General features: G+C 36.7%; 3 protein-coding genes across 6 annotated transcripts; 2 read left to right on the top strand and 1 right to left on the bottom strand.

Moving 5' to 3' along the window:
- The first annotated feature begins 856 nt into the window (after window positions 1-856).
- LOC141908168 (tyrosine-protein phosphatase non-receptor type 21-like) lies at window positions 857-14,128 on the top strand. Of its 2 annotated transcripts, none has more exons than XM_074798063.1 (19): window positions 857-965; window positions 1,271-1,461; window positions 1,543-1,712; window positions 1,796-1,893; window positions 2,017-2,081; window positions 2,414-2,572; window positions 2,776-2,864; window positions 2,954-3,041; window positions 3,127-3,221; window positions 3,430-3,495; window positions 3,724-3,769; window positions 4,112-4,172; window positions 4,479-6,001; window positions 10,422-10,547; window positions 10,891-11,109; window positions 11,990-12,193; window positions 12,289-12,448; window positions 12,618-12,775; window positions 12,867-14,128. In XM_074798063.1, exons 2-19 carry the CDS (start codon window positions 1,288-1,290, stop codon window positions 12,993-12,995), a joined length of 3,630 nt encoding a protein of 1,209 aa, XP_074654164.1. In that variant the 5' UTR covers window positions 857-965; window positions 1,271-1,287; the 3' UTR covers window positions 12,996-14,128. The 2 variants fall into 2 exon arrangements, with proteins under 2 accessions (XP_074654164.1, XP_074654171.1); XM_074798070.1 differs by lacking the exon at window positions 857-965 and adding an exon at window positions 1,151-1,167.
- Window positions 14,129-14,848: 720 nt separating this feature from the next.
- Window positions 14,849-18,757, bottom strand: LOC141906920 (tubulinyl-Tyr carboxypeptidase 2-like). 2 transcript variants are annotated; one of them, XM_074796412.1, is made up of 12 exons: window positions 18,585-18,757; window positions 17,831-18,155; window positions 17,652-17,743; window positions 17,457-17,513; window positions 17,297-17,371; window positions 16,963-17,134; window positions 16,816-16,861; window positions 16,642-16,721; window positions 16,477-16,560; window positions 16,310-16,345; window positions 15,530-15,651; window positions 14,849-15,446 (listed from the first exon to the last, which is right to left on the bottom strand). In XM_074796412.1, the coding sequence occupies exons 2-12, from the start codon at window positions 18,110-18,112 to the stop codon at window positions 15,386-15,388; spliced, it is 1,107 nt and encodes a 368-aa protein (XP_074652513.1). In that variant the 5' UTR covers window positions 18,113-18,155; window positions 18,585-18,757; the 3' UTR covers window positions 14,849-15,385. The 2 variants fall into 2 exon arrangements, with proteins under 2 accessions (XP_074652513.1, XP_074652520.1); XM_074796419.1 differs by lacking the exon at window positions 16,310-16,345.
- Window positions 18,758-18,984: 227 nt separating this feature from the next.
- On the top strand, window positions 18,985-23,362 carry LOC141910745 (pejvakin-like). 2 transcript variants are annotated; one of them, XM_074801517.1, is made up of 8 exons: window positions 18,985-19,068; window positions 19,236-19,683; window positions 19,786-19,948; window positions 20,396-20,594; window positions 20,758-20,882; window positions 20,964-21,101; window positions 21,176-21,331; window positions 22,682-23,362. In XM_074801517.1, exons 2-8 carry the CDS (start codon window positions 19,277-19,279, stop codon window positions 22,880-22,882), a joined length of 1,389 nt encoding a protein of 462 aa, XP_074657618.1. In that variant the 5' UTR covers window positions 18,985-19,068; window positions 19,236-19,276; the 3' UTR covers window positions 22,883-23,362. The 2 variants fall into 2 exon arrangements, with proteins under 2 accessions (XP_074657618.1, XP_074657607.1); XM_074801506.1 differs by having other exon boundaries at window positions 19,786-19,960.
- Window positions 23,363-23,826: the final 464 nt, after the last annotated feature.

Genomic DNA, 23,826 nt, shown 5'->3' with positions numbered 1-23,826 from the left:
ATTTCCTGCATTCTAGGAAGGCCTACAAGTGCCATTTCATTTTGGCCCGAACTTCTGACTCAGGGGTAGATTTAAGTTGTAGGTACATAGTATTATATCCTATTACAGGGGTAAAGATCTTGAAAAGAGCATGATATTCATATCCCCAACAAGGCAAACACTTGAAGCAAAAAGAGGGTAGACCAGCTCTTCTGGAAATGTTTGTGGGGATAGTATCGTGGTAGCCATGAATTTTTGAGTGGTCAGACAAGGACCAAATTTTTGGGGGAGATGCGAAATTTTTTTATGTCTAAGCCTTAGGCATGCTATTTATTGCAATCTGGAGCTCAAAAAGAGATCATTTCCAAAACTGATTACTGCCCCTTCCACCTTCGCCTTCTTGGCTCTCTATAGACCGAGGCTGCCGTGGATGCGGCTCATCTCTGCTCCTTTGGTTTTCAGCTTTACCGTCACTGACGATTTTAGTGGACTTTTAGTGTTTTTTTTGTTGGGTGGAATGTAAAGGCACTCGTACCCGTACACAGGCCCTACGCCTACGGCTACGACGGCCAGAGCCACCACAAGGGCCCAAGGCCAAGCACTTGAACTTCCAAGCACTTGACTAAGCAGCAGAAGATGAAGATGCCCGTTCCGTGACTGCGTGACCAGGTGACGTGATCTACTAGATCAGAAGGATCCATCTTCAAAAGGCTCTACTAGAATCAGTCATTGATATTGTGCAGCTAGCCGAGACGTAAAAAACTTGGCAAAACTTGAATGAAAGCGCCATTTCCATACTACACGAGGGACAAATTATAAAGAGGAGGGCTCAAAAATGCTTCCAGCAGGTGCTGCCAAATCAACGACTAGTGGCAACAATTAATACTAAAACACTTGTAAATATTTGGAATTTTCAGAATTAATCATCATTTCTTGTCTCAGACTAAATATCCACACGAGTGAGTCATCATAGCCAGTAATACAGGGTAGGTGTAATCTGGGAATACTTGTTTTTCGCAAAATTAGATATTGGTAATATGTTTGAAATCAAACGTTTTTTATTGGATAAAAAACCACTGTCTGAGCGAGAGAATAAAAATAGTCTGGGCAAGTTCCTTTTTTTTTGCGAAGTGTAAGACACTGATGCGGGGGAAGAGCTTTGATTTAAGATCTCCAACTTAATCATATGTAAGATCACCTACCTGTGCCGTGGTAATCATAAGTCCTGGTGACACTAAAATGAATTTAATGCCACTTTCTCAGTCTCTGCTGACTTTTTTTGCTATTTCAGAAATGAGATAGACTACAATGCCGTTTAAATTGCGCCTGAAGAGAACACGACGCTATCACGTGTCTTCGAAGAATCTCTACGTTGTCTGTGTTAGACTGCTCGACAATGCTGTCATCGAATGTACTCTAACCGCTGAAAGTACCGGTCGTGAATGTCTCGAAAATATCGCACCAAGAATCGAGTTGTCCGAGGTAGGTCCATTAAATTGAGATAACTGTACCATAGCCGTTGGTCTAGTACAATTAAGTATGGACACCTACTTATATTTTCAGTTGCAATATTTCGGACTACGTTACTTCAACAAGAAACTTGGTCTTCATTGGACCGATCTTGATAAACCATTGAAAAAACAACTGGAAAAAAATGACCACTCCCCGACGCTGTTCTTTGGTGTAACATTTTACGTTTCTGATGTTCACAATATCTCTGATGAGATGGTCAGGTAAGAATCGAAGAATTGATGCTTGTGTCAAAATTTTATAAATCAAAATGCTCGGTTTTCAAAATTTGTTTTTCCATTTTCAGGTATTATTACTATTTGCAGTTGAAATCTGATGTAATAGAAGGAAGACTGCCTTGTACACCAGAACACGCTGTTTTATTAGCCAGCTACAGTGCTCAAGGTACGAGTCCTTAAGACTATGAGCTATCGTCCTAAGTGCCAAGCATTGTCAAGAAAATTAATTGTCTACTTTGATGCAGTACATCACAACGTGTTGATTGAAAATTGTATAAATCTATTTCAGCTGATTTCGGTGATTTTCTCTCTGAGAGGGTCGGAGAATATAAACAAGTCATCTCATTTCCAAAGGTAAAATTTGCAATTTGCAGCGACGACAGTATTTTAACAGGATTGCGTGCATTCAGATAGTTGCTAGAGTCATATCTTCCCATATAGAATATGCTCTTTGTCATAAACAATATAGATCAATGAATAAAAAAAAATGGTAAAACAACTGTGAGACATAAAAAAGTAATTAAGAATAAGCTATTAAAAAGGGTGTGTCTTAATTTGAGATTTAAGGATGGACTAAAATGTAATATGTTATGTTCAGTTTGATATGTTCTGATATGATATTATATGTTCAGTTCAAAGTAAACTGTAAAGTCTCTGAGACTAACGGAGGACTGTTATCTCTCCAGAATCTAAGTCGCGATGAGCAGAGTCTGAACGAACTGTTGGAAAGCACACTGCACACATATGGCAGTTTACACGGCGTCGACCCGACTGCTGCTGAGTTACAATATCTGTTGGAGGTGCAACAACTTGATGGATATGGTGTTGAATGTTACCCTGCGAAGGTAAGATTTAATCAGCAGAAGTCGTCATTGACTGAATATCTGGAACTAAAATTGATACCGCATTTGTTCCGCATATTATACTATTCAACTGTATGAATAACCTCAAATCAACTTAGACCAGTCATTAGGTTGAACATAACTTCTGGACAAGTCAAGACATGCAAATAAGCCACGGGGTTTAAGACTTGTCATTTTATTTTCAGGATGAATCGGGCAATGATCTGATAATTGGGGCTTCGTTTGCTGGCATATTTGTGAAGCAAATCTCCGGACAATCAACACTTTATTTCAAGTAAGATTATATGAGTGAAATATTCATTTGTTAGTTTTGTTTTATCCTCCGCATTGATTACTGGGTAATTCATTCTTTAATGTTTTTAGATGGCAAGATATACGACACCTCACACACAATAAGAAAACATTTGGCATCCAGACAGCCCTCGACCAACAGACTGTTAATTTACATATGGTGCGCGAAAATCAGTTGAAGAACTCGGAATTTCCATGACTTGTATAATGCAGTTGATATAATGGTTATCGATTTTTAATTAAAGGATGATCCGGAGGTCGCAAAGTACGTGTGGAGAATGTGTGTTTTACAACATCAATTTTTCAGAGATGATCAGAGTGCGCTCATATCCAATACGAGGTATGACATACGATGAATTTCAAACCTTTATTCAGGGCCCAGTTTTATAGACTCAATTCATTTTCAACCCCTGGAATACCAGTCTATAAAACTGGGCCCTGATGGATATAATTGTATGTAATGTACCGGTACTTGAATCAAGTTAATTCGTGAAGTGATAACAACTCTTTGATATAAACTTTTTGATATAAACTTGTTTTTTTTTCAGCCTGAAAGTGGAGCCATCCTCAACGAATGCTGAGATGACTGGTAATACTGATAAAAGGGCAGTTCCGTAAGTTTATTTATTGTTATCTTAATCATGTTACATTAAATGAAATCTACATTTATCGGTTATGATGACCCTATTTCTATCACTATTGGTCATGGTCATATAACCTTTTCCTCTTGATATGCCTTCATCAATTTATTTAGTAAAAAATAGAGTCGGTTTTAGATTTTGTGAAATGAAAAAAAATTATATGCATGTAGTAATGTCATATGTACTATTCATTTCCGACAGGGACATTCAAAGAATTGCTCAGAACGCTATTCCGGCCCAAGAATCGGTATGTACTAAAATTTTCTTGTATCCAGTTGATTGTCAGAATTCTTCCACCATCAGATCAGATGTTATATACTTTGAAGATACAGGCCATTATTTACAATACACAGTGTATTACTGAAAAGTACTGAAAGTAAAAATCTGCCTATTTAGCTTTAAATAACACTGATAATGGATGGAAATTTAATACATCTATGCTAAATCGGGTTAATTAGAGAGCAATTGTTTTATCATTGTCTGATTCAGGTCAGCAATGTTAATGTTTATCACATGAAAAAATATTGTAGTATTATACTATAAAGTTTTACAGAATTTAGGTTCATTGCAGTCAGCATTCATTTTGCAGCCTACAGTTGTTGAAGGTGTGCAACCAAATACTAATCTGGATATACATTACATGACTCAAGGTAAGCACAAATTCATTTGTGTGTACAGGGATGACAAATTTTCTGACCCTAGTCAGATTTCCGAACTTTTGATTCATTTTGATCATTTCTGAGATCAATGCAGATCTGTAGGGAAAATTAGAAAGGAGTTGGCTTGTTTTGGAAGAAATCTGTAAATTTTACAGAAATTGCGGGTGTTGTCCTTGAAATATTTCGTCTTCATTGGTATATCTGTGAAAAAAGCATCAGAATGACTTATGGAAACTGACTGATCACTAATTGAAAAGGTAAATTTATGCAGTGATACTTTAATTGTATCTCTTTTAGGTGTGACCACTCAGCCTGCTGACCCGTCCGCAGTTTTCGAATTCGAAACGTCCCAACCTGTCCGCAACATCGAAGCGAGTAGCAATGGCAGCGTGAATAATGTAAGCGGCAGTATTTACAGCGTAACGCAGGGTCAAGTCGTGCTCGGATCGCAGGAAAACATCAGCCAGCGACTCGCGAATTTACCGGCGTATCGACCGGCCCCGGATTACGATTCGGTAATGTTGCAACGCCACCTACAACAACAACAACAACAACAAAATCATATACAACTATCGCATAGTTTAACGATGGGTGATATCTCCACAACGGGAGTCTCGAACGTTTACTTACAAAATCACAGCCAACCGGACGTCGCTCAGACCATGCAGCCGGTTTACTCGACACCGTTTATTCACCATCCGACCGGTTATGAATACGTCGTGCAGACGACGGCTTACGCTCCGCCGACCCATACGATACCGGCGAACGGCTACGTACCGAGTCGGCCGGTCGAACGCGTCAGCAGTTTGATATTGCAACCGACGTACAATTGCTCGGGATTGCGGCGTCGCGATCAGGCAATGTTGAACCAGCTGAGCACGTCGGAAACGATGATAACGCAAACGTTGTTGAACGAATGCATGAAACCTCCGCCGCCGTATCCGCGATTCCCGAGCAACAGCACGCCGGATTTAGCGAGCCATACGATCCGCCCGAATCTTAACCCGCAACCGGATCTCGTTTCGCAGAGAAATATCGATCTGAGTCAGTTGCTTCTCGCTGGTAATTCGCAGGGTAGTGACGCTGCAGTTGATGATGATAACGTAGCCCCCGAACTTTACAATTTGGCGATTTCGAACGGTTCGAATTCGGTGCTCGATACGGAGAAGAAGATCGCGAATTTAGATATCACATATCACGCGAATGATGATGCGTTATCTGCAGGAATTTGCGCGTCGGAGCTCGATAAGCCGGAGTATGTTTCTGAATCTGAACAGTTGAATGTTTCTTGTCCTCCGGCGCTGTGCTTGCTCGACAACGTGGAATTACATTCCGATAGTAGCGACGAATCGAATCACGGCATGGACACGGTCAGATTATCTTCGGCTTACGCGTCGGCATCTGGTTACGGCAAAAACAGTTCGAATTCGCCGAGTATGAAAACGGTCAAAGCGGCTCATCTGAAAACGAGTTCGAATTTAGCCGACATTCATAAAAAAGCCGGTCATTTCAAAACGGTATCGGCACCAGTTCCTATGATCGCGAAAACCGAAGACGTCGAAGCGACTCAATCTTCGAAAATTGTCGAGCAACAAAATGCTGCGATAGCTTCGGAAATGACCTGCAAAAAACCGGCGCAAGAAAATGCCAAAATACCCGTTGAAATTGCTGATGATGTTGGACATCGCGATGCGGTAGAGGAAAATGAGGAAATACATGTAAAAGAAGAATCATCGAACAAAGAAGAAATTTCAACAACCGAACAAGTGAAATATCGCAGACGTAAAGAGAAAAATGATGATGATGACAATGATGATGAGGTGAGTTTAACTTTGGTACTCTGAATATTAAATCTTGTGTCTGTTTATCTATCGTTCCAAATGCAATGCCACAATTAAGTGTGAAATGAAGAAAGGCATGAAATGTCACTCATAGTCATGCAGGCTAGGTAATAATCTTTTATTCAAACTTGGGAATTTTTCTTTAAACCTTCAAGTGTTCGTAGATAGGTATTAGGAGAAATGGTTTACCATGATAAAATAGTTCACCTTTGTGTTTATTCCACTCAATTGATAATGAGTTAGGAAAACGTTTGTTTATTTGACTATAGCCTGTAGTGTACTAGGCCTCTTTATCAAGTGTCTTTATCTCCCTTATTTCGAGAGATTTTCTCAGGGTCATTTTAATAACAGCCATGGAAGAATTTCGATATTATGTATTAAGCTTTCACGTGTATTGTTTGAATTTCTATCGGTGGTGTCTAGTGCATTATATATGTCAATTCTAATGTTCAAGTGTTTTGTTAACGCAAAGTAGCTCTACATGTGACTTCTCTATTAATTGCAAGTAAAACTGAGAATTTTCTGTATTCAACTAATGGATGTATAAAGTAGAAACACCCGCGTATAACTGTGAATGAATCCAACTGTGACAATGGCCATAGTACTTGAATCATTTATTAATTAACTCTTACTCTGACTGAGTAATTGCTCTCGCTCTGATGCTTCATCGGTTCTATATTTCTACAATGGATCGAATCACAAATGGCGACAGATCTCGGTGAACATTGAAAAGCTCGGAATTTATTGATTCTTAAGAGGATTTAATAACTGAATCTATAAAGATTGGAGATATGAAATTGATGGCAGTCTTATACAATATTTACTGATGTCTACCTGATGCAGAATGTTCATATGGATTAATGTCTATTAATGATGTGTGATTATGAAAAAGAAACGTTGTTTTCGGCCAGTTTCATATTTTTCTGATTCAATTTCCTGTATATCGATTAGTGATTATGATGCACGCGTGGTATTGATTTCTTCATATCCACGCATAAATCTATAAATAAAAGACATACATGTGCTACCCTGAGGCTAACCATACAAATCACTGATGACTGACTGACATTACCCTCAGTGTATGGGTGGCATTACGTTGTGTATGTTGGTAAACAAAATGAGATTCGATTGTACAATTTTATTGACATTTAATGCCATCCGCCAGGTGACAAATCATTGTTGTTAGCATATATATCCGCGCGTGCGTGCATGCAGTTCACATCGTTGTGCCGGGGAGTTGGAGGTTTCGCCCTGACAAAATGACGTAGTCAACAGTACGTGCGTCGAGTAGTGGCCACATATGGTGCATACGAATCATACGTATAGCGAATATTTCGAAGCTATTCGCCTTACAGCGAAATATGCCTAATAGGCAGAGGTTTGACATAGGATATTTGTGTCTGACCTGTAGGAACAAAGGGTTTTTGTCAGGTAGGGTAGATGAAAGTCTAGCGGATAGCCGTCGGTCTTGATCTAGGCAGCAGGCACGCGTATAAGACATAATCAATAGTAAGGAATTAATTTGGACGCTGTATGGAATACGTTTCGTAATTATTGCCGTCTCCAGTCGAGAATTATAGATGATGTTGTATCAATTCATGGATTATTGATCGGCAAGCCGGAGTATAATTTTCATTCTGTGACTGAACGACAACGTTCACGCGCTCGATTATTCTATCCAAGCGTAAAGGGTACGCATACGTTTGATATACTACTGGCGTTATATCGAAGAGAGTTTACGAGTCGTCGTCATCGATATGGAGGGAAGCGCGGCCGACTCGACCGTTCAGGAGCACGACCCGTTCAATATCAAAATTCGCAACATTTCGTTTCGCAAAAAGAAGAAGAAAGATCGTCAAAAGCAGAACGAGGCGAACAATAACCGGAACGCGAGCAATCCCGGCGAGGAACGAACGAAACCGATTAATTTTTTGGAAGATTGCAACGTTTACCGCAGAGAAGTGCGCGTTCCTAATCCGCCCGAATGTCCAGCCACGGACAGCGGCATTCTGGGTAAGCGAGACAGCGTCGAGAGTAACGGCACGCCACACGGATGGGCCGTAACATTGAGGCCAAAAGACTCGATAAATGATTCCACGAAAACTGAAACCGGATCGACTGGCTACGTCGACGACGACAATAGCGAAAATGAACAGTGGAAAGACGTATCTAGTTGCAGAAACCATCATAACAGCGGTTCCGATGGCGAGAGCCGTAGTCGAAAAGGTAGCGCTGTTGGTAGCGTTGGCAAAGAGGAAAAAACTAGTATTAAATCAGCATCTAGCGTTGATAATAGTGAACAGTATGTTTGCCTCGATAACATTCAACCTAATAAACTTATAACAAAAAGTCGCCTCGAGTCGGAAAAGGTGAGAGATTGATCGGGACTTATACTAAATCTGTGTTATTTTTTGATAGAATGGATTTATTGGGACAAAAATGTTTTCTCAATAGAATGAATTAGTTATGGGTATATATAGGCATGCATGCTTTATCTAGGATCACTGGGCATAAACTGTCGTGGTATTTAATTATAGTCTACTCAGTGGCCAAAAATTATACTTGTTTGGACGACAGATTAGTTAAAATACATCAGATGCTAATCAGAGTGTTATTAACAAGTAAGGCAGGTCGGGACATAAACGGATCTAACCAATAAGAAATATTTAGAAATTAGGTGGGTATATAAAACATATTGACTAGAACGAATTTCTTAACGGATATTGTAACACCTTCGAAGCATTCCTGTCACCGACGAGAAAGATTCTATCGATTGTGAATAATATGGAAAATTTTGATCGGGCATGTATTGATATATGCGGGCATACACAGCAGTGTCATTGTTGTTAAAACCATATAGATAATCAATCAATTAATTGCTTGTAGTGTAAACACTTCTATAACACGAGTGCGTTATAAAATGCGTTTTAACAACAGGTGTTTCGAGAATATTCAATTCCAGCAGTCGAATCGATAATTCTAGGAATTTCGGAAATATTCAGTATTGATTAAATCAAGGAACAAAATTGCCTATTATTTATGAAGCTTTGATCATTTATATATAAATCTATATAAATTATATATATATATATATATATATATATATATATATATATATATTTATATATATAAATGATATATATATATATATATATATATATATATATATATATATATATATATATATATATATATATATATACATACATGTATACATACGTATAATGTGTAACCCTGGAGGGTGTGTTAATTATGTATGGAATTTATAGTATTCACTAATGTTAGTTAATCAGCTACTTTGCTGATGCAGCGGATTCCAATTTTGTGCTTATTACCGAACATCTTCAGTTGTTAGGCGGGGCGCAGAGACAACGTATTATAAAAGCTATATACTTTGTCTAAGGGTTGACGGTTAGAGCATCAAGACTATATGATGATGCTACCAATCATTATCAACTATTACTGGGCCCATTTCGTAGCCAATTTTGTACATAATTTCAGTAAAAGGTCGCCGGATCGTTTATTCTTACTTTCTTTATTTGTTACAGACAACAGAACTCTCAGAATATATATATTCATTTTCAAAGATGGATTTAGAATTTCTAGAATGAAATATACCATTAAGTATAGAATTGTGGCCACTTGTTACAACAACCACAATGGCTAAATATAAATTTTCTTAAACAAAAATGTTCGACTGAACCAGCAATTAATGCTAGCCAATTTTGTGTAGATCAAAAGGTCAGCGGTTCCGGAGTTGCTGAAGCTATACGATTTGACTTCCTACTGGTTCGTTATGAATCATTTGGTTACCTTGGTTATCGGGTATTAAAGATATAGATGTTTAGAGCGTAAGACTTGTAAGGTAGCAGCTTAAACCTCATGGTACCACAAATTGTGCATAAGATGTATTGAAACAGAACTTGTCCCCCTATAGCTCGACTTTTTAGTCAAGTAAAATTCCATATTATCAATTGATCACTCATTAAGGGAGCGTTTTAGATAGTATATACGATTTCGGCGTTGGAGAAAAAAATAATTTGTTAATTTCCTATGGGGTCGCGAAAATGAACCTATGTACTTTTCTCACATCGGCCTCTTTAAAAATGTATTTATTTTATGGACGAGATATATCCTAAAACACGTCAAAAACTGTCTGATTTGATAATAACTTACAGTAAATCTACCATAACACTTCAATAATAGCAAAATTGGCCATACATACTATTTGTACCCTCCCTTATATAGAGTTTTTTAATGAAAATTCTTAGCTTCATTTGAACATTGTGTTTATTTTGATATGTTTAGTATTGATTTAACATTTTCTTGGGGTTCTCCATCAAATCATGTCTGATATTCATATGTGATGAAACAAATGTTTTGTCCTGAATATTTCCAGGAGGCAGTAACTAAAAGAAGAAGTATGGGTCCGCTGAAAATGGCTGCGATGAATGGTTTAACAATATCAAGGGCGACAATGATGTTTGCTCAGAATGATGAAACAAGGGCTCCAAAAGATGATCGCGTGAGTTAATCCTACTACCGTATCTTTGATCTGAGCCTAATCATGATCTTGATAGAATGATTGAGCCAACGACAGAGGTCGTTAAACCTATAAATTTGACACTCATCCTCTCGTAATTTACATCTTATCTTATGGAATTTATTTCATCAGAAATATCTGACACAAGAGAGAAATATATAACACGAGAGAGAGACCCACTAGTTGCCATTGACTTAGCTGCTTTATCCGAGAATATTTCCTTTCTTTTCTTCTGGATCGCGACCTTCCAATTTTCCTTGAACCACCCCTAAGCAGAGGCTTAATCAACACGAAAAAACTGTGTATTTTGCATTTTGTATCGTAGAGAAAAACGCTCGAGAACAAAGTCGACGAAGGACAAGTTTTTACAGAATTCGAGAAAATACCGAAGAAAGTGACGACTGCTGAATGTCGAGTTGCTCAACTGCCAGATAACGTAGAACGGAACCGTTTTAAAGATGTACTCCCATACGACAGCTCACGAGTGCGATTAAAACCACGAGCTAATAATCCCAGCGGTTACATAAACGCTTCTCATATCAGGGTAAGAGGAAAATCACTTATACAGGGTGGCCACTTAACCTGAAAATCAGGGAAAAGTCTGGGAATTTTCTTTTCTTTAAAAAAGTCAGGGAATTTTGTTTAAAAAAAAAAGCAAAAAATCAGGGGAAAGTCAGGGAAATTTGTTGAGACTGCTAAATCGTATGCAATATCAAACACTTTCTCTCCATGTCTTATGTATCTGACAGCGGGATTCTTAGCAGATCAAGTCAGGGAAAAACAATGTGCATGTCAGGGAATAGACAGGGAATAGTCAGGCAGGGAGAAAGCTTGTCAAATGAAAGTGGTCAACCTGTAATAGAGAAGACCCTTTTAAAAAGTAAAGCATAGGAAAAGAATTCTCGGAGTCAAACTTAACTCAGATCCTATGGAACCTCCAGTTCAATAATGCATTAGGATTTGAATTTTTAGATAACATATTATTCCATGTATTCTGTTAATTCATTATATTATAAGCATATGTATGCATGAAAGGTTTTTGAGTCATAGGACCTATTTTGCATTTGCATAAAAAACCAGCTGAGATACAGCTGTCAACAATGTATTGATTATAAAATGTTGCATTAGGTACCTTACTGTAGACTTGAACAAGTTTTTAAATTGTCTTCGCAATGGCAACACTACTTTGACATTGTAGATATTTTTTCAAGCTAGCTATATGACATATTTTCATATATTATAGAGATCATGTATAATTTCTTGAATATGATTGGTGTATGGAAATGCATTTCACTGTTAGATAAATTGTGACTAAAATAATGTTAGCCCAATTACTTATGGAAAACTCATCAAAATCAAATCAAACAAAAACATCTGTTGAAATTTTATCATTCCCTCATTTCGAATCTTTTTTCTTCCGTCAGGTACGTGTGAAAGGTCAAGACATGTGGTACATCGCTGCGCAAGCGCCGTTGGAAAAGACTTGCGAAGATTTCTGGCAACTCGTGTGGGATCAAGACATACATATAATCGCAATGCTCACTCTCATACACGAGCTTGGTAAATCGAAAAGCTACCCGTATTGGCCTCAAACACCTGGACCTAAGCATAGATTAATATTTGGCGATGTAAGTTTTCTGAATTGAATAGATTTGGCTTTTGAATAGATAACATATTGAATTTACATACAAATTAATTTTCATTTTTATGTTTATATTTGCAGTATCAAGTGACATTACAGTTCAGTAATGATTCATTGTGCTTTGTTACTAATGGTATTAATTTGCAACATATCCCATCTCAACAAGAGAGGCTCATTTGGCATCTACAGTACACGGACTGGCCAGATCATGGTTGTCCAGAGGATGTCCATGGATTCCTAGGTTGGTTGGACTAATATGTGATATTGCAGTTAAATGTGAACATTCGCATTTCTTTTCGCACAGACTTAATGTAAAACATTTTTGGGCTGTTGAATCATAATGGAATAACATGGTATTTCCATGTAGAGCGTATTGGTACCTTTGAATATTTTGTATTTCTTTTTTGTAGCATTTTTAGAGGAGGTAGAATCTGTCAATCGTCATTTGGCAATCGAGAATCCGGAAATAAAGAAACATCCAGTTCTAGTCCATTGTAGTGCCGGAGTTGGCCGAGCAGGTGTCGCCATACTAGTCCAAGTAATGAAGTCATGTTTAGAGTTCAATCAAGTAAGTTGTGCTGCTTGAATAGATTGACATGTTTATGAACATTCCATTTGACAGCGTTAACACATATTTTTCTGTATGTTTTGACTTGTAGAGTGTTGACGTGCCAACTGTGTTAGCAACATTACGAGGTCAACGGATGCACATGGTACAAACTGTGAGCCAGTATACTTTCGTGTATAAAACGCTTATTGAATACCTGAAAAACACTCGACTGATATGATACAAAAATAATGTGATATTACGATTCTCTTCAGAGAAACTACAGTACTCCGAAAGAATAAGAGTTAAATCTCGATTAGTTCTGTGAAAAACAAATTTGTCATTAAAAGTCAGAGAATTTGAACTTTATGTCTTCATAATGATTGAACTCACGTGAAATCATTTTGTAAATCTGTTTATTAAACATTGTGAATTGACATCAAATGTCAACTGTAGCCTGAATGATTCAAAACAAAGCAGGTGTTATTTCAGTTAGCGGTTTAAAGATTTTCATAGAAATACCTGTACATTGTAGTGTCATCAAACTACATTCCCATGATCTAAAACATTATCAATACTAAGTAATTTCCATATAATGTTTAAAAACTCATTTCACCAAGTGAACCAGAACCTAAGATAAATTGAACCTACTGCCCATTTAATTTTATATCTTCAAAAACTGTGTACTATGTTCCAGTTTAAGTGGTGGTATTGTTAGGTGTTGAATGCTTTTTTCTTATGTACTTGAGATCCTCGGAGGATGAAATAGGCTAAGTCTGTGCAATAGAACACTGATTATTTGTAAATTTCTGTAGGACATGTACATGTATTTCGTATATTATGTGTATATTGTCATATGTATAGATTATTTATTATATCGTGTCTGCTGTATGTACATGTTGTATTGTTTTATAAATTATTTATTTTTCCTCTTATTCAACCCCTGTTATACAAAGCACATACAGAATTTTGTTATTGCAGGGTTTGAAAATTTTGTAAATGGAAAACGCAATATATAAAGCACTACCTTGTACATGTATTGGTTATTCCTATGCTTGCCATAAAAACTCGATCATATTTGGCCTTTTGGCTCCACCAATGCAGAACTGTACAAAACCGAATTTAATGATTTGAGTGCAGTTCCTCATACTGATTTTATGGAAACTAGGAATGAATTCCTTCTAAAATGCCCCATGACGTTTTTTTCCAAATATGATTGTACATTATGTACGACATTGATTCCAGTTTTACTAGCTAATCCGCATGATGTTGATGAATACCTGACCGAAAGCAAACTTTTGGAATTTTGCATGCGCAGTTTGTACGATATGGATACATGTGTGTGAATGATAATGGTGCTATTTCTGACATATTGTGAATAAATTATTTTATGAGTTAATAAAATTTGTTGTGATTTCTTTCGACAGAGGGATTCATAGTTAGCTCTCCTATTTCCTGGTCATAAGTAACTACAGCAGAACTTGCTTAATTTTGATTTTTCATTTCATTCAGATGAAATATTTGGCCCATTTTACCTGAAACCATGTAAACTTAACTATAATTCGGATTTTACTTAATACGGAGAAATCTGGGCAGTCCCTAGTCATCTGAATGAAGTGAGTTCTACTGTATTTACTGAACATCAACGATCTGATGATTGTTTCATTGGTTCCCACTCGACTGAACATGACAAAACCAGTTGTAAACTGATATCCACGAGTACCTTTTAATTATTTAAATATTTGATTTTCAAGTCATCTGATCATCAAATGGTACTCAAAAGCTCTCGACTACAGACAATTGGATCCAAATCCACATTGATTTGTAACAAACCAGATAATCGTTTCGAGGGCTATTTGAATATTAGAATTCTATTTACTGCAAATAGGATGCACAGATGGTGGTAAATAACCGTTTTGGAAAGGATGGTTTGTGCTGATAGGATGTAATACATCCATATCATCGATGAAGCTTCACCTTAAATCTATAATAGGATAAGTTGACCAAAAATCCAGCAAACTGAATGTGAACAGAATAAAGATTTTTAATTCACAAAATAATAGTATTTATTGCTACGTATCTCCTACATAGAATTTCATAAAAATACATTATGTAAACTCACAAACTTGAGCATGTGTGTCGACAAAGCAAATTAGAATATGCATACATTATAAATAAACAATTATCACATATGTAAAATAACTAATATTCATCACTGAAAATGGACGGAATTATTAACTACAAAACAAAAATGTACCATAACTAAAAGCAATTACTGTGCACTAACAATTGTTTCAATGCATTTCAAAATGCATTATTTAAATCAGTTACATGTATCAGATGTATGAACATATAATCATGAAAATCAGCAGAATCCTATACTTTTCAACAGTACATGAATGATAACAATTATATTTCACATTGCATAGTTATTAAACAAAATTCCTTGTAAATATATATATGTATACATTCACATATACAAATACATATACATATTCAATCAATATATGAACCATGCCAAAACTGCTGTAAAAATGCTGTCATGATTGTGTGAGCTGGCTTACTTCATTATCAGATCTTGCATAGATTTCTAAGTCAGACTAAAAATAGCCCAGTTCATGGCAGTGATTCTTATATCTTTATTTGGTATTCCTCATTGTTTGAAGGCTTGTGAGATTTTGATTTCTCCACGCTAAAATAAGAACAATGTTTACACGTAACCATTCACAAATTACTATCTCTATGTAATTCAAAGTACTGGTATGTAAAACTTACTCTGTGTTCTTGATTTTAGATTTTGCAGTCGAATTATCCTTCTTGAGACAAACCGACATCTCTTTGCGCGGAGAGGACACTGACTTGCGAGGTGAATGTGCCACTCCATAACCAGATTTGCCCTATGGAAAAATTTAAAGCATAACTTACCGGTAATAGCAAAAATTGCAAACAGAACATTCAAAATGTGAAGAATGCTATGTCTTTAGTATGAAGTAATGACACTGTCAGATACAAGTACACTAAATGTGAAGGTGAATTCAAAATATGATAAATAATTACTGTAAAATGCCACTGCATTAGGTTAAAAAAATACCTTATTTCTCATCTATCAATTCATAAAATATGGTTATTTTTATTCACAATAGCTTAAAGGATAACCAGGGTTTTCTGCTGAATGGTCAAAGAACCCGAATGATAATCCGGAGAATGACAATAGGGAAATAGCAGAAAACCCTAATAAAAAGGTCACGATAAGAAACAGGGTATCTTATTTTTTGGCCTCACAGTTTGTTTATCCGACATTTGATAGTGCAAACACATGTGCTGAATTTATTCAAATTTCTCATTCTGACCCATTTTGAGTATATGATTATGAATTATGCATGAGAGTTGAAAGCTTCTGAGCTTCAGTTTTATGACGATTTTATGGAAGCACAAACAAATCAGTTTTAAGATTATGGTGCAAGATTATGCATAAAATAACGAATTGTGGTTCAATCAAAGTACCGCATTATTGCCCAGCTACTAATCTACGAAGTGAAAATCTAGTAAAAATACCTGTCCTACAGAACCGTATACATCCCTTAATCGGTGCTAATAAAACATGACCAGAACATATGAACTTCCAATGAAGGGTGAGCATTAGATATTCAAACATTCAAAAAGACTCGTAGGACAGAAAAATCATCCATGACCTTCGAAGATAAGTGCAATTATGTACTTACATGTGACTTCATTTCTCTAGCATGTTTTTCCACCTCTCGTTCTATCTCAGAGTTTGACATCTTTACAAGATTCAGGCTGAGGTACTAGAAATTATATCAAAAAGGGTGGTTTAACGTACTATTCATAATCGAGGATTCTCCACGCAAAGTTCTTGATTCACCTACTTTCCACGACATCTGTTCACAGCTGTGTGGGTCATGGGATATTGGAAGTCCAATCTTCAATTTTTTCAGTTCATGCCAAACTGCAAAACAGAAGACTTACCGGTACATGTATTGAAATGTATTATGTACCAGGTAGGTTTATTTCAATCGGCAAGCACATAAACTGGTACTCACATTTTTTGTAACTCTGTTTGTAGCTTAAGATAACTTCACTTAAACTCTGAAACAAAAACCAACACTTTTCAATGATACACTATCTTTAAAGCAGAGACGATTTTTGTCAAATCGCAGCGAGTGGTTGCATGATGAGAGGAAAGTTACCTTGAATTTCAAAGGCTTATACATGAGTTCCTCACGCCTGCTCATTCCAATAGTTCCATAACATCCGTTATAATACAAACCAAGTACGACATGTCTGTGAAAATTACCAGCGAAACACGATTTGAAACTTATCGCAAATCGCTCCAGTCCAGGATATCCATTTGTCAAATATCTTAATTATCAATTTAAAGATAAAACCATAAGTATGAAGGTGAGTCAAAAAACTTAGTTTGAAGTATTTTCTTTATCATATCGAAGTAGACCAGAATAACAAATTTTAAGCCTATGTTTTCGCAAGCGTGATAGGTAAAAATTTTCTCCAGTAAAAGGATACAATCCAAGTATAATAGCTTCTAAGCATTTAATCGGAAGAGATTCTCTTATCATTTCCTTTGCGCATTCCATTAATCTGTAAAAAGAATAATCCCGATTAAAGTATCAAATACCGAAAAGTTATTCTACAACCGACACGATAAAGCTAAGCTAAGACCTACCCAGAAATTGGTCTATATTTCTTGATTTCAAAAAACTGTGTCCCTGTATGGTTGTATCTTTCAGCAAGATGTAAGGTGAATATTCATAATGTAATCATAATATGATTTAATTAAGATTTATAATGTAGGGCCTAGTAATAGTAAGATCTCAGTAGAGATCCAGTTTCATTCGTATCGATCATTGACAAAGGATACTGAAGTTGACGCATGTAGTTCTGAATAGCTATGATTCGTTCTGGAATCGTCGTGTTCATCGGAAAGTGTATGGGTGGAGTTGGAATTGCAACCTACAAAAATTAGAAAATCTAAGTATCAAAATAAGTGAACTTCGAAAGAATTTTAAAGACTCGATGATAAACTTCGCGCGTACTCACTGGAAGTAAATGTTGAGCATATCGGATACTGTTTTCAGCAGCAGTGCCTTCTTCGGGATGCAACTTGGCAATGTGCCTCCACATTCTATCCCATGTTTCATCATTAATGGGAAACCCGCTTCGATTCACCCAAAATAAAACATTGTCACTATCTTTATCTTTGCGATCATTCGACTGCTCCTTCCTTGACCTGCATCGTTCCAAGACTAAGTTGCCGAAATTAGACACGTTTTTCTGTTGTGCATCTGTTATTTCTGCATCTGCTAATTTGTTGTCGGACATCGCTCCATCCCATTCTATTTGTCCTTGATCAAAAACACGGATCCTAGAAATAATCAATAAGCACAATGACCCCTACTCTCAACTGTCTATGACGCATGCACGCACGCACAGGCTAGTATCAGTAATAAAATGATAATCTGTTACCCTACAACACTGATACGAGCCTCTGGCCCTGTGTCCTTACAATGACCACAGGGGCTTGTCACGATAGTTGGGGATCCAAAATCAAACATTTGACCCAGTATCCTATGTACCACCTATAAAAAAATAGGTGGTACCTTAGGATACTGGGTCAAATCTTTGATTTTGGACCCCCAGCTATCGTGACGAGCCCCTGTGACAATGACTGACATAAGGATGCCGATGATCCATGTCATGAATGAAATTGATTGTTTTGTTATTGTTGTTGTTGAGGAGTCGGGATATAAATAATAATACTAAATAAAATAGAAGATTTAAACATAAAACAAACCTTCACAATAATCTCTTCTTTACTCGTCTCAGGTTACTGTTTGTATCAATCAGCAGACCGCGTACAACGCTTCAAATTCTTCGACTTTAATCAATGCCCAATTTGTTAATTCAAAGATGCCCAAAATGTATACTGCCAAAATGAGAATTTATTTACCGAAGACCTAACCTGGGCAACGACAATTCAAAATGTAACATGTCGGATGATATATAGAAAATCCTAGGCCTAATCCGATTGCCAGGGCCACATTCATCTTAGTGTATGAAAAGTCCGCCATCGATTAGCATAGTGACAGCACCTCACGGTAAGGATTCACATTAGCGTGCCAAAAACCAATACCACGAGGTGCTGCCGCTGTGCTCAAAGATAGCGTAACTTTTACGAACTAGTATGACTGCGTCCCTGGCAAGTTAAGACCACATAATAATTTTTCATCACCGAATATCTGTCAGAATCTCATTTGTCAAATTGCAAATAAACAAAGGTAATTGATTAATTTGTCACGTTGGGCCTACTATGACTCGTCAAACACTCTGCCATTTTGACCGTAGCCAATCACCAAAAGTCCAAAAATTTCAGGTCTAGATCCTAAAAACTGTAACAGATTAGAATTCATCTTTTTTAATATTGTATAATTGTCTATCATTCCAGTTCATCCATCATACCAGTGTCTGAGGTAAATGAAATAAAATATGTTTGAGGCTGCAGTCCACAAGTTTGTCAAAGAGGCTGGACCCGAGGTTTTACACCAGGTACCGAGTCTCGATGAGGCAAACAGGTGTCGTCCACTTCAAATTGTCGAGAAGAAAAACCGAAGATGGTTCTGGCAAACTCCGCGTTATCGACCGACTGATTTCTCCCTCGATCAAATACTGGCAGATCCAAAACCTCTCGGGTTAGAAGTTCAATCGCGTGTGCTGGTGAAAGGTTACAACAGAATGCATAAATTTTCGATCAAAGGAAAGTTTGGTGGTGGATTCAAGGTTCTATTTGATGCTGAATTGTCTGGTGGAGACAATGTTAATCTTACTGCCAAGTTTAATGATATTGAAAAGAAAGAAGTGCATGAACAGTCTCTAAGTAAAGCCTTACGCACAAGGTAGGAACTGATTAGAAATTAAATCAATTACTGTACCTACACCAAGAGGATATTATTCCTTAATTCTTTGAATAGGCCTACATTACCAGTACCTTTTTTCAGGAAAATCAATATGAACCATCCCTTATTGAAACAAATTTTGCTGATGAAAAGAAGGAAAGCACTTTGCATAATAACTGGATCAGCTCAGCTATCGGCTGACTCGGTTATAACAGCTTCTATCGATAATAAAGTGGATGAGGACATCAATTTGGATCTACCTAAGGTAGCACGAAATGTATGTAGTTCATGTAGAATTATGAGGCCATTTAACCCTTTCAGTGCATCTACACGGCAGTGTGGTGAATAAATCGGTGATGGACTTTGCTAGTACACTGCATGCATCAATGCTATTAGTAATTAGTTTTTATCTCTAATGAAAGATGACAGCCCCTGTCAAACAGTTAATATATACAGTGTAGACGTACTATATAGTGGTATGCCCGTTATCCAACACACTGGGTAGAATCTTTTTAAATGTTCAAATTATCTCCAGCACTTTTGGGTATTAAACATTCAGCACTGAAAGGGGTTGAGGAATTTCAAATCTAACCTGTTTCATATCGCACTTGATGTTGTTAACTGATTGAAAATTAAAGAATTTAATGTTGCAGCCTTTAATACGTTTGATGTGAAAAATTTAGTCGTGTTTTTCTGTTTTCATCATGAACAGGTGCTGAAAGTAGATGAGTCAATAGATGAAGAAACAGATAATAGTAAATCGATGACCATACCACAAGGAACGCCAATTGCATACAATTTGGTTGAATTGAAAATTGCGAGTGATGGTGTCATCAAATTAGTGGTTGATGATGATGTGGTTGGTGGATTTGTGGAAAGTGCAATAGATGCTGTGGATGCTCCAATCAGTTGTAAGTAGTCTCCATGCTTTTAAACTATTCTTGATCTAATATGAAATGTTCGAACCTGAATTTTTTGAACTAGAAATCCCAAATTTATAAAGAAAAAATTGCGACCTGAAGATTCTGATACAAACATTGTGCTGGTTCATGTATGAATATTATGCCTTAATAGGTCCAGAAGTTTATGACATGTTCAAAAAGATAATGGACATGAAAGATGCAAAACGACTTGATATCAGGAATGCCATTCTGAGATTGTGTAAATCGCCAAATGATGTTGATTCACTACTGAGACTGGTAAAGCAAAATATCCATATTTTGATTCAAATTTGTAGCCAGGAGTATTTGAGTAAAAATGAGTTTCTGATATTTTGACAGTTTAAGAATGTTTACCGAGCAAAACGAGATGGGAAACCGATGAATTGTGACATTGAGGAAGTAAATTCTATATTTTTCGGTGATCCAGATGATAAGTCATGGAAATTCATGCTGCAGATATCTGGATTTATCTTCAAGGTACATGTCAAAATTGCATTTTGAAGTTTTTTGAAATTTTCGATAGTGCTTTTACTCGGATTTTCTTATTCTAGTCTGACAAACTGCAGTATCCATCAAATCTCGATTCAATGATGAGCAGTATTTGCTCATTGCTAGAAGCTTTGGCTGAGTTGGATGATGATTCAACAATCGCGTTGTCAAAACTTGGCGATGAAAATCCTCAATTTGCAAAACCGTTATTTCATTTGGTAAGCTTAATGATACATGTATTTGTTGCCACAGAATAGAGTCAAAATGTTTTTAGTTTTCATTTTTAGCCCACTTGGGACTTTAGTCCCAGCGGGCTATTGCGTTCACTTTTCGTCCGTCCGTCCGTAGACGGAATCCAGTTATTTTGGGAAGTTTTGAAGACGCTTCAAGGTAACGTCTTGATAGTTGGGTTACACATGTATCTACCCTAGACACATCTTCAGCCCAAAAACTGGCCCTGTCAGAATCAAGATGGCCGACTGGCAGCCATTGTTGTTCACCAAAATCAACACTTTTTACACATTTTTGAACTTTTTGAGGGAAATTTTGAAGACGCTTTGATCAATTACCTTGATCTTTCCGTTATATGTGAATCCCTCCAGGGCCCATCAGCATATCAAAAATTGGGTCGGTCGGACTAAAGATGGCCGTCCTATGACCTTTTTAGTGCCCAAAAATGTTAATTTTGGCCCGAATTCTGAGTCCTGTAGCTTCCTACTGGTTTGCCATTTCTCATTACAATTTGTGATGGGTATTCTTTGGAAAGGGATGTTTTATACCTGAGACAGGTATTTTTCATCAGCCAATTATGACGCAATTGGCGGCCATCTTGGTGTCACCAGTACTCATTCGTAAGTGGGAAAGTTTTTCCACATTATATTGATACCTAAGCGTATTTTGCTACCACAATCAATTAGAAAGTTGTAGCTCATAACGTGTTCTATGATTGTGGTGAGTTTCAAGGTAATTGGATTTCGTATATGGCCACCAGGGGGCGTTGAATAATACAATATCTTAGCATTTCTTTATTATATTCGTATCAATGCATATTTTGTAACCACAATCAATTGGAAAGTTGTAGCTCATGACATCATCTATGATTGTTGCGAATTTTAAGGACATAAGTTTTTCTATATGGTCACCAGGGGGCGTTGAATAGTAGAATAACTTAGTATTTCCTTATTATATTGGTACCTAGGCATATTTTGTTACCATGATCAATTGCAAAGTTGTAGTTCATGACATGTTCTATGATTGTGGTGAGTTTCGAGGTCATTGGGTTTTGAATATGGTCACCAGGGGGCGTTGAATAGTAGAATGACTTAGTATTTCCATATTAAATTGGTAACGAGGCATATTTTGCTATCACTATCAATTACAAAATCGTAGCTGCTGACATGTTCTATGATTGTGGTGAGTTTCAAGGTCATTGGTTTTTGTAAATGGTCACCAGGGGGCGTTGAATGTTGAAATTGTTAGATTGTTGAGCATTTGAAACCACTTCCCAAGCGGGCATGGTGTCCCTGGACCCCTAGTTTATATTTAATGATTTATTTCATGTCTTCCAGTTAAAGGAGTGCTTAACGACAAGAGGTAATGAAGCCTGGACTGGTTTGCACCCTATTGCGGACAGTGTTCTACATTTTCTTCAGAGACTCGGCTTCTTACGAACGGATGATATATTCACTCCACCAGTAGCTGGTTTTCATGAACTCGAGGGTGCTTCGCGTGTTATTTATGCATTATGGTGTCGTAAAACTGATGCCTAGAGAACATCTTTGATTTATAGTCATGAAAGTTTGATACCTGTTTTGCTGAAGGTCTAGTTTTTACATATACCTCCTAGATATGTCCATGAAGAAATTCATTCAAATATAAAGCATTTCTAATGCAGCTTCTTATGTAAAATTATAAGTCTGCATCGAGCAATATCGAAAAATTGATAAGATTTTATACTTGTATACTTTCTTTGTGTTAGCGCTGTAAACATTGCATGAGGTTAACTTAACTTAATAAATGATGTATTAATTTACAAACCTAGATTACAATTATTTACAACTGCCTTGAACTTACTGGGAAAAATAACTTATTGATATATGTACTTCAGTCTTAATAGTTTTATATAATGTGATTAAAATTCATACAAAAATTTGCATGTTCACCACCTGAGCTTTTTGTGACTTAATCCATTAATTTCTGAAATTATATTATTTTGCTATAATTATGGTGCTGTTTAATCAAATTATTTACCGGTAGCCAATAAATATTTTTAAACGTACAATTATCTTTATGTAAGTGCTTTGTCTACTGCGTTAAGAATATGTGTCTATAAAATTCCCTTTAATTTCACACTCGGAAGATCCTCATCTTATTGTTCAAAGGAAAAAATATGCTTGGACGATTTTCCTGATCAGAATTAATTCACCAAATGAAAAATTCAATGTGCCTCTTTATCTAAATAATTTGTTTATTGGAAACGTTTTTTACACATTTACACACTTGAAAATCTAGAAGCTAGGACTAGCACTGACTAACAGTTTATTTTTTGGGTGGCATATTCTTGTAGAATATTTCTTCCGGTACGTATTTCAATTTTTCTACATGCGTAACATCTTCCTCCGAGTTGACTAATTCAGCAAGTTTCCGTTCGTCGCGTTCCTCTTGAATGCCTTTCTTTTTCCAAGGTTGCATCTTATTTCCGCGTATTAAAGAC

The sequence above is a fragment of the Tubulanus polymorphus genome, chromosome 1 (assembly GCF_964204645.1).
Source record: "Tubulanus polymorphus chromosome 1, tnTubPoly1.2, whole genome shotgun sequence".
Lineage (NCBI taxonomy): Eukaryota > Metazoa > Nemertea > Palaeonemertea > Tubulaniformes > Tubulanidae > Tubulanus > Tubulanus polymorphus.
This window is presented reverse-complemented; position numbering and strand designations above follow the sequence as displayed.